The sequence below is a fragment of the Helicoverpa zea genome, chromosome 18 (assembly GCF_022581195.2).
Source record: "Helicoverpa zea isolate HzStark_Cry1AcR chromosome 18, ilHelZeax1.1, whole genome shotgun sequence".
Classification (NCBI taxonomy): Eukaryota; Metazoa; Arthropoda; class Insecta; order Lepidoptera; family Noctuidae; genus Helicoverpa; species Helicoverpa zea.
In genome coordinates this window covers 6,695,771-6,712,539 of record NC_061469.1, presented here as the reverse complement: position 1 = coordinate 6,712,539, position 16,769 = coordinate 6,695,771, and the positions used below count along the sequence as shown (strand labels likewise).

The following is a 16,769-nucleotide window of genomic DNA, read 5'->3' as shown; positions in this document are numbered from 1 at the left end:
GAAATAGTCAAAATATTGGCTTAAACGAAAAATAAATAAGATTCACAAATTATTTTCAACCTTTTATAACTACTGTTAGCTTTATTACATTACATAGATTACTATTATTACAAAAAAGTTCAAGTCCAAGTTACTAATTCTCAAGTAAAACTACTAAAAATCGATGAGCATTTAGTAATATTGGCTAGGTTGAGATTAATGATACGTAGTAAACGAACACTCTTTCATGAGGTTGCAGATTCGACGTGGGCTGTCATTTTCGTTTCCATAAATTGAATTCATTCGTTCCTTGTTTCAAATCCCGTTCATTTTGGAATTAGGCCGGAGTTTTTCGGAAATAGTGTAAATGACTGTGAATTCTTTGTGTAAGTATGAATTTTATTGAAGATACTATTTTAACACTCAAACATTTGAAAGTAAAGATCATCGATATCGTTAGCATCAGTTGTTGATGTATCATGGTGTATGATGCTATATAACATGATGAGTTTGCTTTTTGTAGTGTAGAAGAAAGAAAAGTTCAGAATGGATCGTCTTTTACGTCTCGGAGGAGGTATGGCTGGCTTATCCCAAGCGCCGCCGCCAACCGACGCTCCTGCTGTTGATACCGCCGAACAAGTGTACATTTCATCTCTGGCACTTCTGAAGATGTTAAAACATGGTCGTGCTGGTGTACCTATGGAAGTGATGGGGCTCATGTTAGGTATGTAAACAAATTTAAACATACCTTCAATTTCCAATCTATTAAAAATGCTGTATCATGTCCTTTTGTTGTATAATGTTGTGGTTAACCTGCTTTTTGTTTCTTGACTTTGTATGTTGTTATTGATTGCTTATGAAGGACCAAGGGAGCAAGGAAGTAATGAAAATGCTTTGATTTCCAGGTGAATTTGTGGACGACTATACTGTGCGTGTGATTGATGTGTTTGCCATGCCCCAGACTGGTACTGGGGTATCCGTAGAAGCTGTGGACCCAGTCTTCCAAGCTAAAATGTTGGATATGTTAAAGCAAACTGGTAGACCCGAGATGGTGGTTGGATGGTCAGTATTTACCTATTTATGATGTTGCTTTAAATAATTTTTTTTGCTTATAGAAGATGTTAATTTTGATAAAGTTATGTTGAGTTGCACTGTTTTACTCTAACTGAACCATTTGAGTTGCCAAATGGCTGATTTGAACAATGGTTAGCAAGTAAATGGCTGGCTATGGTTTGGTTATTGTTAAAACTCAACTGCAATTGCAATTGGCTATTAATAATAATTAAACTCTTGTTTCTCTTTCTCACTACATAGTATGACATTCTGATATTAATGGTCATAGCATTATAAGAGAAGAGTATTTCCATGCATTTTTTTTGCCAACTGTTGTGTTAATTTATATTTGTATATTTCCAGGTACCACTCTCATCCTGGATTTGGTTGTTGGTTATCGGGTGTAGACATAAACACTCAGCAATCATTTGAAGCTCTGTCAGAGAGGGCTGTTGCCGTCGTGGTGGATCCTATCCAGTCCGTGAAGGGAAAAGTAGTGATTGATGCTTTCCGCCTAATCAACCCTAACATGATGGTACTTGGCCAGGAGCCGAGACAAACCACATCAAATTTGGGGCACCTCCAGAAACCTTCCGTACAAGCCCTCATCCACGGACTGAACCGTCACTACTATTCCATCAGCATAAACTACAGGAAGAATGAATTGGAACAGAAAATGTTGCTGAACCTGCACAAAAAGTCCTGGATGGATGGACTTACTTTATCCGATTACAAAGAACACTGTTCAATCAATGAGACCACAGTTACAGACATGTTGGACTTAGCTAAAAATTACAATAAGGCATTAGAAGATGAAGAGAAAATGACGCCAGAACAGCTAGCCATTAAGAATGTAGGCAAACAGGATCCCAAGAGGCATTTAGAGGAGAAAGTTGATGTCCTGATGTCCAACAACATAGTGCAGGGTCTAGGAGCGATGCTCGACACCATGGTGTTCAAATGATCATCATGTGAGACTTTTGTACTGTTACATGTTAAGGCTATAGTAAAGTGGTAATAAATGAATCCAGTCTCACAGTTTTACCTATTGATTGTATGATACTTATAATTTACTTAATGTACTAAAACAAAAAATAAAACAGATTTTCATAAATATTTTATTATAATTTAATAGGTTTAATAGAACAGTTGCTGAGGAGCTATCTGGCTACGAATTTTGTTCAGTTTGTTCTGTACTGTGGGATAGCCGGAATAATGAGCGAAATCAATGTCAAACATGGGCTTCAAGGTTTTTTGAGAATTGATAATATTCCGAATAATTCCACGCACTTTCACAAATGCTGCATCTGCGTTATCCATGGCGACCTGTCATCGAGAAAGTTCATTTTAATGTAGGCTGCATTATCAAGAACCGCGAAAATAGAAACTTACCGTATCCCAGAACAATCCTGGACATTTTCTGTGTATATGCTCATAAGGATCTGTTAAGCTTGTGGTAATAGGGTCTGATAGTAATTGCTGGAAAACAAATTATTATTTCATAAGTAAAGAGTTATATCGTTCTTTTTGCGTCTACTTCAGCAGAGCTCCAAGAAATGCTCCAAGACCTGAGCAGGGCAAGCCGAGAGGTTGGACTTCAAATGAACATGAGCAAGACACATACGATGACTAACAGCACGAAAGGTAGGGTTGAGGTAGATGGGCAAGCTCTACACTATGTCGACGAGTACATCTACTTGGGCCAGTTAGTTTCCTTCGATAACAGGCAAGAGAAAGAAATCGATCGCCGCATCGAGAACGCCTGGAAGAGCTACTGGTCCATGAAGCACTACATGAAAGGGGATCTTCCCCTTTCACTCAAGCGAAAGTTAGTCGACATGTGTATCTTGCCCGTCCTAACCTATGGTGCGCAAACCTGGTCCCTCACCGAGTGTCAGAAGTCCAGGCTCAAGGTTTGCCAAAGAGCGATGGAACGTAGCCTTTTAGGTATTAGACGAACTGATCGTGTACGAAATACCGACATACGTTCCAGAACGGGAGTCGCTGATGTGGGCCGAAAGTCGGCAATATTAAAGTGGAACTGGGCCGGACACGTCAGCCGAATGCATCCGGAAAGATGGGCCACTATCGTCGCTCAGTGGACACCTCAGGATGGACACCGCAGGCGGGGTAGGCCCCGGAAGAGATGGCGTGACGACCTTGACGCCTATTGTCGAGACTGGTGGGCTCGGTCGAAAGATCGAGAAGTGTGGAAGCAAGATGGGGAGGCCTTTGCCCAGCAGTGGGACAGTATGGGCTAAAAATAATGGGCATCTGAGGCGGATGACGGGGAGTAGCGACCCCGCGGGGCTATATATCCGAGTGCTCCAGGGAGAGTATACTGTCCCCCATCTCCGGCCTGCCGGAGTGAAGCATGACGGGGGATAGGTCTCCCGCCTCTTGGCTTGCCTTCATCGGCCGGTCAGAGTGGAGTCGCTAGAGCAGGGTTAACAGACCACTCGGAGGGTAGGTGCCTCGTGGTAAGTGGCGAGTGGGCCGGTGATGCTGGACCCACAGGGAGCGCGTGATCTGCGTTTAAAGTCCGCCGAGGTATCCTAACCCTTCTCAGCCGCTCATGTCCCTGTTGCCCTCTTGTTGCTTTTCAGTGACTGATTCCCGGGGGCCCAGTAAGTGAGTTGGCGAGTCTCCACCTGCCATTTTAACATGTATTTAATACATTGTCATCGGCAGGTGCCATAGTTCCCGTAGTTTCCCCATTCCTAGTCCATTAGCATCCCATCACAATAGCCTAAGTAGTTTTCATCCATAGTTAGCAATAGTTTAGCACAGAACCGGGGATTGTCCTTGGGTACATTTCTATAGTGTATACAGGGATAATCGTCGGTTTTGTGTTACCATTTCATTAAAGTTGTCTCAAAAGGGCTTCAGCGTGTTGGCTTCGGCCCCACGTTCGCCTTCCAAAAATCCGGGACTCTGTAGTCCCGAGGTCAGAAAGAGACATACAAATAATAATAATAAGCCCCGCAGGGCATCTGAGGCGGATGACGGGGAGTAGCGACCCCGCGGGGCTATATATCCGAGTGCTCCAGGGAGAGTATACTGTCCCCCATTTCCGGCCTGCCGGAGTGAAGCATGACGGGGGATAGATCTCCCGCCTCTTGGCTTGCCTTCATCGGCCGGTCAGAGTGGAGTCGCTAGAGTAGGGTTAGCAGCCCGCTCGGAGGGTAGGTGCCTCGTGGTAAGTGGCGAGTGGGCCGGTGATGCTGGACCCACAGGGAGCGCGTGATCTGCGTTTAAAGTCCGCCGAGGTATTCTCACCCTTCAGCCGCTCATGTACCTGTTGCCCTCTTGTTGCTATTCAGTGACTGATTCCCGGGGGCCCAGTAAGTGAGCTGGCGAGTCTCCACCTGCCATTTTTACGTGTGCAAACATTGTTATCGGCAGGTGCCATAGTTCCCATAGTTATCCTAATTCCCAGTCCATTAGCATCCCATCCCAATAGCCCTAGTAGTTTTATTCCATATTTAGCAATAGTTTAGCACAGAACCGGGGATTGTCCTTGGGTACGTTTCTATAGTGTATACAGGGATAATCGTCGGTTTTGTGTCGCCATTTCATTAAAGTTGTCTCAAAAGGGCTTCAGCGTGTTGGCTTCGGCCCCACGTTCGCCTTCCAAAAATCCGGGACTCTGTAGTCCCGTGGTCGGTTAGAGACATACAAGATAATAATAATAAGTAAAGAGACACTGAAAGATACCTATCTCTTCCTAAAAAGTGAAACTCAAAACTAGGAAACAAGGTTACTAAGCTACAGGGGCTTTGTATTAATTTGTAGACACTTATCCACGAACTCGCACAGAAACTATCTACTTCAGTTTTCTGTGCCCTCAGCGGCGCCCACGCTCTACTTACCGTATCATTTATTTGACGAATAATTGAATCGTCCTCTATTTTTGAAAACCGCTGTGTGGTGTCAGCTGCAATAAAGATAACCAAAGCTTGGTATTATCATCAAGAATAATATTAAACTTGTAAACATTTCCTTTCCTTCAAAACGGTTCATAATGCCGGAAATTAAAGAAAGGGTGGAAAATGTTTATAGTGGAAAATATAAAAATAATGTCGTCCACGGCTTATTTCGGCCACGGCGGCTGTTATCATATCAGGAGATCAGCTGCGCAGGACATATTATAGTGCACGAGCATTTGCGCAGACACAGGTGCACTCCCTTTTCCTTTACTCCCATAACCCGATGGGATGGCAATCCGACACGGCCGGGCCGGAAAGAGATCAGGCGCAGGACCGACATTTACGTGCTCTCCGATGCACGGGTGAATCAATCACCAACTTCCAGACTACGGGCTGCTGGAAGTTTCAGAAAACCCACAAAGCGATTTCGGCCCGACCCGTGAATCGAACCCGAGAACTCGGGCTCAGCAGCCGCGGTTGCGACCACTATACCAACGAGGCAGTGGAAAATATATTTCAAGTGGAACCTAACTGAAAAAATACATATAAATGACTCGGGAACAGGGCAGAAATAAGGGACCTAACTTAAATAGGTACAGGTATGTTTTAATTTTACATGAACGAGCGTTGGTGTCGCTGGCTTGCAAGTATCCAGCTTCAGTCAGGAACGCGAGCCACAGGTCCGAGTCCTCCATGTTCACGTTAGAGCCATGGCGGGCGTGCCACTCGTTCGTTTGCCACGGTATTCGCGTACTAATAGATCGTATCGTTTTGTCAGTTTCTTTGGCTGTGAAAAGAAGGTGCTAATTTTGTTATTCATAATACAATAGTAGAGAAACTTCTTACGATACATAAATCTATACTTAGTATTATAAAGCTGAAGAGTGTGTTTGTTTGAAAGAGCTAATCTCAGGAACTACCGGTCCAATTTGAAAAGTTCTTTCAGTGCTATATAGCCCATTTATCGAGGAAGGGTATAGGCTTTACATTATGGGTATAGGCATAGAGGAAGGGTATAGGCATACTTTTTATCCGGGTATGCGCAGAGGTTCCCACGGGATAAATGAAACCGCTTGCAGAAGCTAGTAGAATATAAAAAAAAATATGGGCAGGCGTTTGAAAAGACGATGTGGTCGAAAATGGAGCAAGGAGCGCTTGCCTAGAAAAAGATAACATTTTCACCTGAAGAGTCCCCGCTACTCATCAAGTTACCACATCATCACCTACTTAGGTACTTCTTTCAAAAATAGGTAAAACTCACTTTCTTTTTCCACCACAGGCGGTGGTTCAACAATTAGTCCAACGAGTTCCACTTGTTCTCCTTCTGCGTGCTCTTCTTGTGACGTGAATGTCACTGACTTGGAGTTCGAAGACTTCGAACTGTCGGTCACCATCAGTCCTACAAACCACGAGCTACTATAGTTTACCTAATAATTTCAAAAGAGTTTACCGTATAAAAAGTGTGTTTGTGTATGGTTTGTAGAACTCCAACCCTAAATTAAATTTCGATCGCAGAGGACACCTAACTTAACGCATCTCAATAAAAATATCCTTACGGACCCACATCGAAAGATTAGGTCATGAACAAGTCCAAGTTTAAAGCTTCTCTGTGTGGGCAAATGTTACTTATTAGCTACTGGCCATTTACATAGGTATTCAACTTTATTTTCAAGCTAGAAATCTTTAAAGACTCGACGACTTTATCGACACAGATGACAGACGTGGAAGTGAGCCAGAGTAGAATATTAGGTTTTTTTAAAAAGATTTTACAGCCCACAGAATATCGGATGTTGTAGTTACTTATATATTTCGAATTTTTAGGTCAATGTAAGCATTCTTTAGGTACCTACCTACTTCAAGGATGAATGTATAATTTAGGGTGATTTCCATTATAATTTTTGGAAATATCTGCTTCCCTATAGCCAAGTGAGTTTATTTAAAAAGTGTTTCATTATTTAGCTTACGCTGTGTTGCTTCTGTATGAGAGATGCTAGAATGCTTAGAATGTTTATCTGCTTGTTTTGAGCGCGTCGGAGCACTGGCTGCTGCTGCTCTGTAATAAATGGACTTCATCAGGGAGGTATGATCATCAGTCATACTTAGATATTATTGTCGTATACCCATGGTAACATCGTCATTCGCTTTAGATCACTGAAAAGCCTTTTTGCCTTCATTCACAAAAAAAGCAATGTCTTTGTATTCTGAGTGGCTCTGATATATATGTATCGTATCACGTGACAACTTACTTTAATCAACATAAATATATTCGATCGGTTAGTAGGTACCTACCTAATTATTATCTCTACTGTACTTATACCTATGCATAAACCTTGAAATCAACAAGATTTGACAAATGACTTGAAATAATAAACCAACAAAGTTACTTTAGTTAATACCTGGTAGGTAAATTATGTAAGTACATCTCGTAGCTTACTTTTTGGACCGTTCCTGAAATGAGCCTTGAATCTGGCCATTGACGTCGCTCGTATATTCCGCAGTGCCCTGAGATTCTTTAAACAGGGAGTAAAGACTCCTTTCTTCCATGGTCTCTTGTGGAGCCTTCATGGCATCATCTAGTGAAGTGGTGCTCTAACAAACGAAATAACTTTAGTTTATAAAGTTACGAGGTAGGTTTGCTAACTAACGGCCAGTTTCTTCATCAAAAGTAAAAGTTAAAGTAATGTCTAAAGTAAAAGTAACGGTCAAATTCGTTTTTTCAAGGCTAAAGTGACAGCAAAACTAATAGAAAAATTGAATTTGACCGTTACTTTTACTTTAGACATTACTTTGACTTTTACTTTGGCTTTAACTTTTGATGAAGAAACTGGCTGTTAGGCAACTAAGGCTCAATATTTTTTTTATCAAGTCTGAAAGATAAAATATCCATAGCTACTTAGAACCTAATTTATAAAGAAACAGTTTAGTCGATGACCTACTGAATTCAGAAGGGCTAGAATGTTGTATCCTTTTGCATAATCCTTTATCGCCTTGCGAGCTTCACTGTCCATCATGAGGGAACATTCGGATTCTATCATGAATTCGCTTTGTTCCTTGTCATCCGGTAAGCTCTGAAATGAAGTACATATATTAAATAACTTACAAAGTTCCGTACCAATCTTTTTCTTCAGAACCTCGGTATGTTAAGGGCTAAGTACCATGTACTAACTATGGCTAAGTACCAGCCTCACAAGTCGATCAATCATAAGCAACATGATTATAATTGAAGAGTACCTAACCCGCTCCGCTGTGCCCGGTTATGTTTAAAAACTTTGACTTTCACCTTAAATCAGTTCATCTAAGTGTTGTTGAAATTCTGGGCAGCATTTTTTAAATTAATCGTGACCAGACATACAGACGTAGCGTGGCGGAGGTGTGTTTTATAATTTAGGTGTATAATGGCGTCATAATTTCTCATGTAGGTCAGTAACCCTACATAGGGTTAACATAGAAAGAGTTAGTGACAAGTGTGCTCTTTACACTAAAATAATTATAAAATGCACTAATAGGAATGTCGTACCAATAAAATTTCATTGATGATGCCTGTGATTATAATCCGGCCGGATAGAAGGACTTGTAAAGTTGAGCGTTCCAAAGGCGTTTCTAGCGACATGCGTTCGCGGTTAGATATGTCACGATACCTGTAAACAATAAAATAAAAATAATTGGATACTAAAAAATCGCAGATACAAATATAAGTAATTCAAAACGAAAACTAAATAGAAATATAATACATACTACTTATTTCCAAGTACCTATTAAAATGAGTCAGCGCTTTCGATAGACTTTAGTACGATTTTTGTACCTAAGTAACAACATAGGCAGATATGTTGTAACAGTGACATCGCAGAAAATAACAGATTCGCGGATAATATGAGTGAGATAATAAGGTACGTACGCTTTGCGGAGATCTTGGATCCTTGACAGGGCCCGGGAATCCATATACGTCGTGAGGATCATATACGGGCGGTAGCCACGTAATTTGAGCATCAAAGCCGATGGTAAATCCAGGCACACAATCTTCACTTTTCCTTCTGTTATGAAGGCTTCTTCGCGACCTGTATGACACAATAATGTGGTATTTTCTAAAGAAAGTAAACCTGCCTTTTTGTGATTTATTTGAGCCTTTTTCTCTTAGGTAAGGTAAGTATATATATATATATAATTTCAAGCTTTTAGACACTGTCTATTCTCTTTTTGGACACAATCTAATCTTCTTAAAACACATCAGCTTAAAGTAATTTGGAACCCGGCTGTTTTGTTTAGGTGATTGCTACGGCCGTCTACATAAAGAGTTCGTAGCACGTCGTAGCAATCTTGCTACACATAATTTTTTAAAGACGAAGAATTGTTACTCTAGTTTTAGATACGCTGTAATGAAATCAAGCATACTTAGCCCATATGAGTGTCCATCCATTTCGGTGTAGGTAAGGAAGTCTCCAGCAAGCAGCATATCATCAAACTTGCTTCTAGTTATTTCTTTGTAGTGGTTCAAGAAGTGGAAATCAGCTGTTGTGTGTTGTAGCGCGAGCTGTATGTTTGCGCTGCACTCGGTGGCGAGACGGCGCGCCAACGCTCCTGCAACCATGTGTTTGTTCAATTCCGATATCGAGATTATATTGTCATTTGCCCATCTTGATACAATAGTAATTGGAAATATTATAGAGCAGATATGTGTACTGTTTTACTTAGTTTGAGTGGTCTTGTTTACTTAATAAATTATTAAAATTATCGATTCGGTTAACGACCTTCTACGGTCTTGTTCTGTTTCGACCACCCGTGTATGAAATATGTTAAGGACTAAGTACAAGTTTCTCAAACCTTTTTGGCAAAGCTCTTTAGATAAAAGCATACAAAAATGAATAAATTTTTCAATATAATAAATAAACTCGAATTATTCCTGGAAAGTTAGGATAAAACGTTACCATAAAACATATTCCCACAGTGTACGCAACTATTATAACTATCCATCAAAGTACACACCGCTGTGCCTCCCGGTTCTTAGAAGCAATTAAAACTTTATTTACCTTTGCCGACACCCTCGTGGCCCACTAGTACCACTATGGGCACGTCTACGGTGTCAGCAGGGGGGATGTACGGTGAAACCTTGGCTTTAGATAGCTGCTGGATGTAGATCAACCGTAGGAGCTTGCGAGTGGCGTGCATCGATATGTCAGGTCGAGTATCCATCATTATTGTACGCTGTAAGTTTGAAAAATACATACAACCTTTTTAGAAATCGAGTGACCATAGACTGGTACATTAGGTATGTTAACGTTATCAAGGTGGGGTTCGATTCGCAATAATGAAATGTTGATTTAATTTTGCAACTAATTAAAATGAGGATTGAAATGAAATGCAAATATTGCGGATTATGTTTTGTTTGTTTTATTTACCATCGTTACATTAAATCCATTTAATAAATAAGCACTTTATACTAGCGTAATGAATGAAGTAGAGCAATTTAATGTTAAATTATTTAACTAAATGTTTTATAAGTGCAAATAAAGGCTTCATTTATTATTTTTGTTGAAACAAATTATTTAAATAGGCACAGCAGGTTATAAATTTTCATGTATAACGCTGTCGTTCGTATCCAAACACGAAGATTGACGAGATATGTAACAGTTATAATTTGTACAAAACATAAGCTCAATTAAATCCTGTACAAAAATTACTTTGTCGAAAGAATACCCAGAAAGCTGAAATATTCGAGTAGGTACCGCTTTTGTTACTGACCTGTTCTATAGGATCGAGTTCAGCCGCGTCCAAACTCAGGAGTATGGAAAAGGTGTTGATGACGACGTTCTTGTAGCCGGGCGTGGCGCAGATGGGGTTGGCGCGAAGGTCTAGCACGATGAGGCGGCGCATCTGACGCATGTAGACTGCCAGCTCTAGGAGCACGCTCAGGCGGTTGTTGCGGAGATGGAGTTCGCGAAGTCTGTAATGTATTAATGAAGATTATGAATTATGAAGAATCTGCATAGTAATATGGAGAAAAACACGTGCTAAACTAAATTTTTTCATGAAAAGCTGTTTCTAGGACGAAAACATACCTACAAGCATTTTTTTTTCATTTAGATTGCAACTATTCGGTAAATACTTTACACAGTAAATGCAAAAAATGCGCAATCTATGGGTACTTCTATACGAATATAATAGAGGAAACATTTTTTTCACTGTTTGTTCCGAAGCTACTGAACCAATTTACAAAATTATTTTTCTGTTGGAAAGCTTCACTATTCTGGAATAACATGGGCTAAATTTCACCTAGGTACGGGAAAAAGTGCCACAGGACGCGGGAAAACAGCTAGTTTATTGTATTCAAGAAAAAAAATATCTACCCCAAAAACTGAGTCAAAGAAATGTGTGAATCAATAAGTTCAAGCATATGTCGGCAAAAACTTATTTGAGTAACGACAGTTCTTGTTATTCATACACAGTTTTATTTATTAGGTATTCTGGGCGAACGAACTTAATTCAATACATTATGTGGTCTTTTGGCTACCTACTAAAACAGTAAGCTCATAAACTCGAACAAAATAATAAATCATACTAGCTACGTAATTTATCGTCCTTACTATCCTTCATGTATAGTAGTGAATCGTACCTGATGTACGGCCTTTGTTTCATTCATTAGCGCGCCGGTGGAATCAGGCCCGATTGGACATTGTGGTGACAACGCGGCCACGTCATTACCGGGACTACTTACCTCGTACAATACGAGAACATTTTCATCGAAGTCAGATTGTTCTCGTTTAGATTTAGATATTCTAGGTGTAGGAGAGTCCAGAGACCAGCGTTGGGTCCGAACTCACAGCTCGATATGTTGTTGTAGGATACATCAAGCCATAACAGGCGGAGATGGTTCAAATTCTCAAGACGCTGTATGTGATTGAAAGATAGGTCCAGTCTTCGAAGGTACCTAAAAATAATCGTGAAGAAATTTCGTTATTACATACCTACTGTAAGGTATGATGATGCTTTTGGATAGCTACAAGGCTACAAAGATTATTAATGGCTCGACGTCACGCGATGGACATCGGGCGTGGGATGTATTTGCGCTGTGGTTATCTACTGGTAACTTTTGTGCATATGTAAATACAAATAAACCGACGAACTAATGTAAAGTTTAATCAGTAAATGAATTATATATTTATATTTCATCGTAGGTACTCTTGCACATTTAGAAAATGACATACTTTAAATTCTGCAGTCCAGTAATAGACTTGATGTTGTTATGCGACAGGTCGAGGACAGTTATCGACCAGAATTCGGTCAAATCTCTAATTCTCTTCACAGAGTTGTATTTATAATGCACTTCAGTTAGAAACCATTGAGCTGAAAAGTGAAAAGGGTTGAGCTTTAGACACACTGACGGCAAAAGGATAGAACGCGTCGTTTTACTCTTAAATCTAACGTGGCATACTGAATTTTAAATTGTGGGCAGCCAAAAAGGCGAACGTCGTTGTTGAAGGAAAGTTTTCCTCGTACTCTTGTAAAACTGTATCAGTAGGGAGTGTATAGTTTGACGACAGGAATTCGCAAAGTATTTTGGACAATATTTTAAAGAATAAAAAAATGATTTATCACTGCATCAAATTTCGTTTCGTTTAAACTTAACTAATTCTGGAAACTGACATATACACGCTTTTTTAATACAGGAGATAGAAGTTCCAATAGAGACCCAAGAAACGCAGGTGGGCTAGTGTAAAAAAAATGCATTTTGAATAACAAAACTCTTGAACAGTAAAATATATCACTAATTATTAAAAATGGTTAAAAGAGTAGGTAACAAATAAAAGCTCGCATCACTTGTGATTGTTTTGCATCTATGTGCCCTGAGCCTCGCAGTTGCTAAGAGTTTGTGTCTACATTTCTGCGTTTGAAGTTGTGTGTCTTGTGAAACAGAATAGCAACGCGGCTAAAGTAAACAGTGATCATACTGTATGTGTTTTTTGTGTTAGTATTATTGGTCCGCAATCTATCAATTTTAGCGGGAACAAATAGAACTGCATCGGTTGGATATTTTACGTATAGCAAGCTTAAATTGTATTGTAGGTGCCTTCATTTTAAGTGGTTTAGGTTGCTGGCAAACGAAAGTTTGTGAAAGCGTGATCAAAGCAAATGATAAAACTCACATAAGTTTACGTGGTTTGTAAATATGTGACCTACTATTTCAAGGTATTCAGAATTTCTTGAACCTGTGTTTTCTTGTACCTAAAGTCGTTATCCAGAGGAGTTCCGGTGTAAGATTACCTATAATTTCGAATAATATCCACAGATACGGGAAATCGATTCGGTACTCACGAGTTTTATATTCGAGGATCGTGCCAAGCCTGTTGAAAGCCACCGACAGGAACTGCAGGTATGGAAGGTTCGACAAGACATTCAGCTCCGTCAGCAAGTTGGAAGACAAGTCCAGATATACCAGGAATTTGTAATGTTCCAACACATCTATTTTTATGAGATGCTGGAACCACAAAATTTTCAGTTAAATAAAAATCCTATGTTTTAACAGTGAAAAGTCCGAATAATGTTTGAAAAATTTTCACGCTTTTAAAATTAGGTAAGGAATTCTTAGCGTCGGGCAGCCTTGCCGCAAGGAATTTCTCATGTATTGTGGTTGCCTTTGCAAATGTAGCTACATCTCAGATGCACAAACATTCAGACTCAACATAGGTACATGTCCCTAGATTGAACAAATATTTGTTTTCAGCGAGGATAGAACGCTCGACACATTTCAACAACCTCTGAAATGATTTATTAATCAAATAAGTTTTATTAGCTGAGTATTGATATCCTTGTCAACATTTGAGACTACAACACTCTTTTTATGAAGCCATTTTTATGAAGACCTTATCGTCAAGAGCATATTGTAATTTTATTATGATAGGGTTTTTGTAAATTGCTGCCATCAAGCTCACGACAGTTTACAACTAAATTCGACCTCACTGGCCTGTAAAGCGAGTAGGCGACCTGTACTAAAGTCGGCCATACACGCTACGGTCTACCGGAAAGGTCCACCTGTGCAGGTATGCCTGCGCAGGTAGACCGGAATGTGTGTGGGAATAGACCTGTGTAGTTTTTTGAACCTGCGCAGGCAACCGGCGCAAGATCGAAAATCGATTCTTTCGAGTGACACCGTACGGTGTACCTGTGCGTGTGTGCGTGTACTCCGGTCGCCTGCGCAGGTCGCGTCAGTTGTTTTCTAGTGTTTCTTTCAAACGGGCGTTTCATCTGGTTCAAATTTCAATTCACTTAATAAATTAACATGACTATATGTTTTTCTTTTCAATAACCAATGCTTACACCACTTTTTTCGCTTCTTTTTCGTATTATTCATCTTCAAAATTAAAGCAAGACCTAGCAATGCCAGCGTGTCATCGTCCACATTCGATGCCATCGCAAAAAGAACTGAAGACCGCTCCGATACACCGGAACGTCCCCATACACGCTACCAATGTTCGGTTGACCTGCGCGGGCATACCTGCACAGATTACCTCTCCGGTAGACCGTTGAGTGTATGGCCGGCATAAGATGGATATACCATTTCTAGGAACCTGATAGCATAGTTACATAACAAAGTTAGTAGGTACCTTCCCCGAAAGGTTCAATTTGATATAAACGAGATCGCCCAGTATAGGTGTGCGTGCAAGGTAGGTTAGACACGCAGTGATCATATCTCTCGTAAGTTCGCCGCCGACTAATTCGGGCACATCTTCCACATCGCGAATTTTCACTACTGGAGAAAACGTATCCGAATATAGTTCGGGAAAAACGTAGAAACAACCCCAGTAGTTATCTTCATTCATTAGTGACGTCACGTGTTCGGAGAACTGAAAATATTAAAGACATGTATTCATAGCCATACTAAGTTATGTTATGCTAAGCTAAGCCCCTATCCAGAGCAAAAAGGGATCGATTAACGTTTAAACTCAGTGATAAAATAAATTCGATTACTGTATATTGTATACCTCAAAGTAAATTCATAAATATTTTCGATAATATTCCGATATATTAAAGGCTAAATCGAAAGAGTTCGTAGTCCCAAAAGGAACAAAGAATTTAATATAACTTGACTTGCAACATTAAATTGATTGTTAATTATGCCCAAAATGTGATTTATGTTCTTGGTTTAGTCGATATTATTTTTTCCAAAACATATCTATAAATATACACGTCAAGGAGATACTCGTACCTCCTCTACGATAAGTTCTCCATCACTCTTCTTTTGTAAATTATCTATTTGGTTAGTGGACATTGCAGCACTTCTACGTTTAAATACACTTGCAACTGAAAATGCAACATTTCCTAATATTAGAATTTATACGAAGTGCGGCAGATGCCGAATGGGCGTGTTTAGACGTTGAACGTATGATGGTGGTACTTTAAACTGTAGCTATTTGCAATCCCCTACCACAAAACAAATCTGAAAAACTGCTTTTTAGGAATTGCAATCAAAGCTCTTTCCCAAATGCATTACAAATGGCCTCAAACGAAATATTAAAAAGGGAAACGTACGTAAGATAGTTACTCGTTTCAATTTAGGAAAAACCTGAACTATTAAAACGAGTAACAACTTCCCAACTCTGGTGTTGCATCTATTCTTTAGAAAGCACTAAGTTGGAAACTTAAGCAGCCGTTAACTTTCAAGTGTTTTACTTGCAACTTTCTTAAAGTATGTTTATAAATTTTCTAGGTACCTGAAGCTAGAGGTTTGCTTAACAAGTAGTTGATCTTGGATTCTTCTGTGACCTTCCAATTATGTAAAGCACTTTCTGACCGGTCTAGGTAGCCAGATCTATGGTCCACAGCCTCTTTGTCTTTGTCCTCTGCACGGGTTTTAGTGTCATTTTTAGCAGTGGCTTCAATTTCCGCATGCTTCGTTTGCGATTCAGCTTGCTGAACACTCATTCCGATTTTATATTTATTAAATAAATATTCTAAAACGGGAAACAGGTCACATCAAACAGGACGTCAACTTCAATGTCATTCATCAATAGCTTTAAGGCATTTTTTAAGGCCAGTGTTAAAAAAAGTTTTGAAGTGCAATGACAGCAAAAAGTTTTCACTCATACCTCCATTACCTCTTTACCTCTAGGTTTTAACGTGGCTCTGAGTAACATGAACTTAGCGATGCTAACTAAATTGTCGATGGAATTTGATTTTCATAAAAGCCATTTTTATACTGAGGTGCTTACAATCTCGACACGGTTTGTAGCTATGAATATCTTTGGTTACGTGCTAAGAAATAGGTGTTTGGTTTGAATAATAAGTACTAGCAATATTTTAGATCTAAAGTATTTTCATGCCATGTGTGTGATCCGATAATATTAGCCTATAGCCTTCCTCGATAAATGGGCTATCTAATACTGAAAGAATTCGGACCAGTAGTTCCTGAGATTAGCGCGTTCAAACAAAAAACAAACAAACTCTTCAGCTTTATAATATTAGTATAGATAAACTAAATATGTATTTTCTTCTCTAGTGACCTTTGATGTTCCCTGCTGTATACCAGATGATTTCCAAAAATTCGCCTGCAATATACGTACTCAATATTATACGCAGAAAATGTTAGCTCATTATATGACTTGAAAGGGTCTCTCGAGGGGTCGCGTTAATAATGTTGAGGACACATATTTTAAAGTGTTCTTTTGTGAGCTTGTTGCCTACAGTTGTATACAGTGAGACATATACCCCGCGGTCTGGTAAAGGAGCGAGATAACGAACTATACGGCTTTTGTTTTGCAATCTCCTTTGACTGCACAAAAAGCATTCGTTGATTTCCATGTTGCATTTTCGTTTTAA

The 16,769-nt window shown here is 39.7% G+C and overlaps 2 protein-coding genes across 2 annotated transcripts; one reads left to right on the top strand and one right to left on the bottom strand.

Moving 5' to 3' along the window:
• Positions 1 to 206: 206 nt before the first annotated feature.
• Positions 207 to 2,146, top strand: LOC124638643 (26S proteasome non-ATPase regulatory subunit 14). The gene is made up of 4 exons (XM_047175635.1): positions 207 to 365; positions 503 to 703; positions 885 to 1,041; positions 1,396 to 2,146. Exons 2-4 carry the CDS (start codon positions 526 to 528, stop codon positions 1,994 to 1,996), a joined length of 936 nt encoding a protein of 311 aa, XP_047031591.1. The 5' UTR covers positions 207 to 365; positions 503 to 525; the 3' UTR covers positions 1,997 to 2,146.
• Positions 2,147 to 2,169: 23 nt separating this feature from the next.
• LOC124639133 lies at positions 2,170 to 15,875 on the bottom strand. The gene is made up of 19 exons (XM_047176368.1): positions 15,665 to 15,875; positions 15,160 to 15,254; positions 14,558 to 14,797; positions 13,269 to 13,431; positions 12,161 to 12,299; positions 11,671 to 11,883; positions 10,698 to 10,899; positions 9,986 to 10,160; positions 9,351 to 9,536; positions 8,857 to 9,016; positions 8,479 to 8,599; positions 7,898 to 8,029; positions 7,396 to 7,550; positions 6,926 to 7,028; positions 6,223 to 6,388; positions 5,578 to 5,748; positions 4,905 to 4,969; positions 2,425 to 2,511; positions 2,170 to 2,358 (listed from the first exon to the last, which is right to left on the bottom strand). The coding sequence occupies exons 1-19, from the start codon at positions 15,873 to 15,875 to the stop codon at positions 2,170 to 2,172; spliced, it is 2,973 nt and encodes a 990-aa protein (XP_047032324.1).
• Between the last annotated feature and the right edge of the window lie 894 nt (positions 15,876 to 16,769).

Coding starts and splice junctions, on each gene's coding strand:
- LOC124638643 (XM_047175635.1), top strand. CDS start 526: ATGGATCGTCTTTTACGTCTCGGAGGAGGTATGGCTGGCTTATCCCAA. Junction 704..884: donor AGTGATGGGGCTCATGTTAG/GTATGTAAACAA, acceptor TTTGATTTCCAG/GTGAATTTGTGGACGACTAT. Junction 1,042..1,395: donor CCCGAGATGGTGGTTGGATG/GTCAGTATTTAC, acceptor GTATATTTCCAG/GTACCACTCTCATCCTGGAT.
- LOC124639133 (XM_047176368.1), bottom strand. CDS start 15,875: ATGAGTGTTCAGCAAGCTGAATCGCAAACGAAGCATGCGGAAATTGAA. Junction 11,884..12,160: donor ACTGGACTGCAGAATTTAAA/GTATGTCATTTT, acceptor GATTATTTTTAG/GTACCTTCGAAGACTGGACC. Junction 5,749..6,222: donor GCCTGTGGTGGAAAAAGAAA/GTGAGTTTTACC, acceptor TTCTTTTCACAG/CCAAAGAAACTGACAAAACG.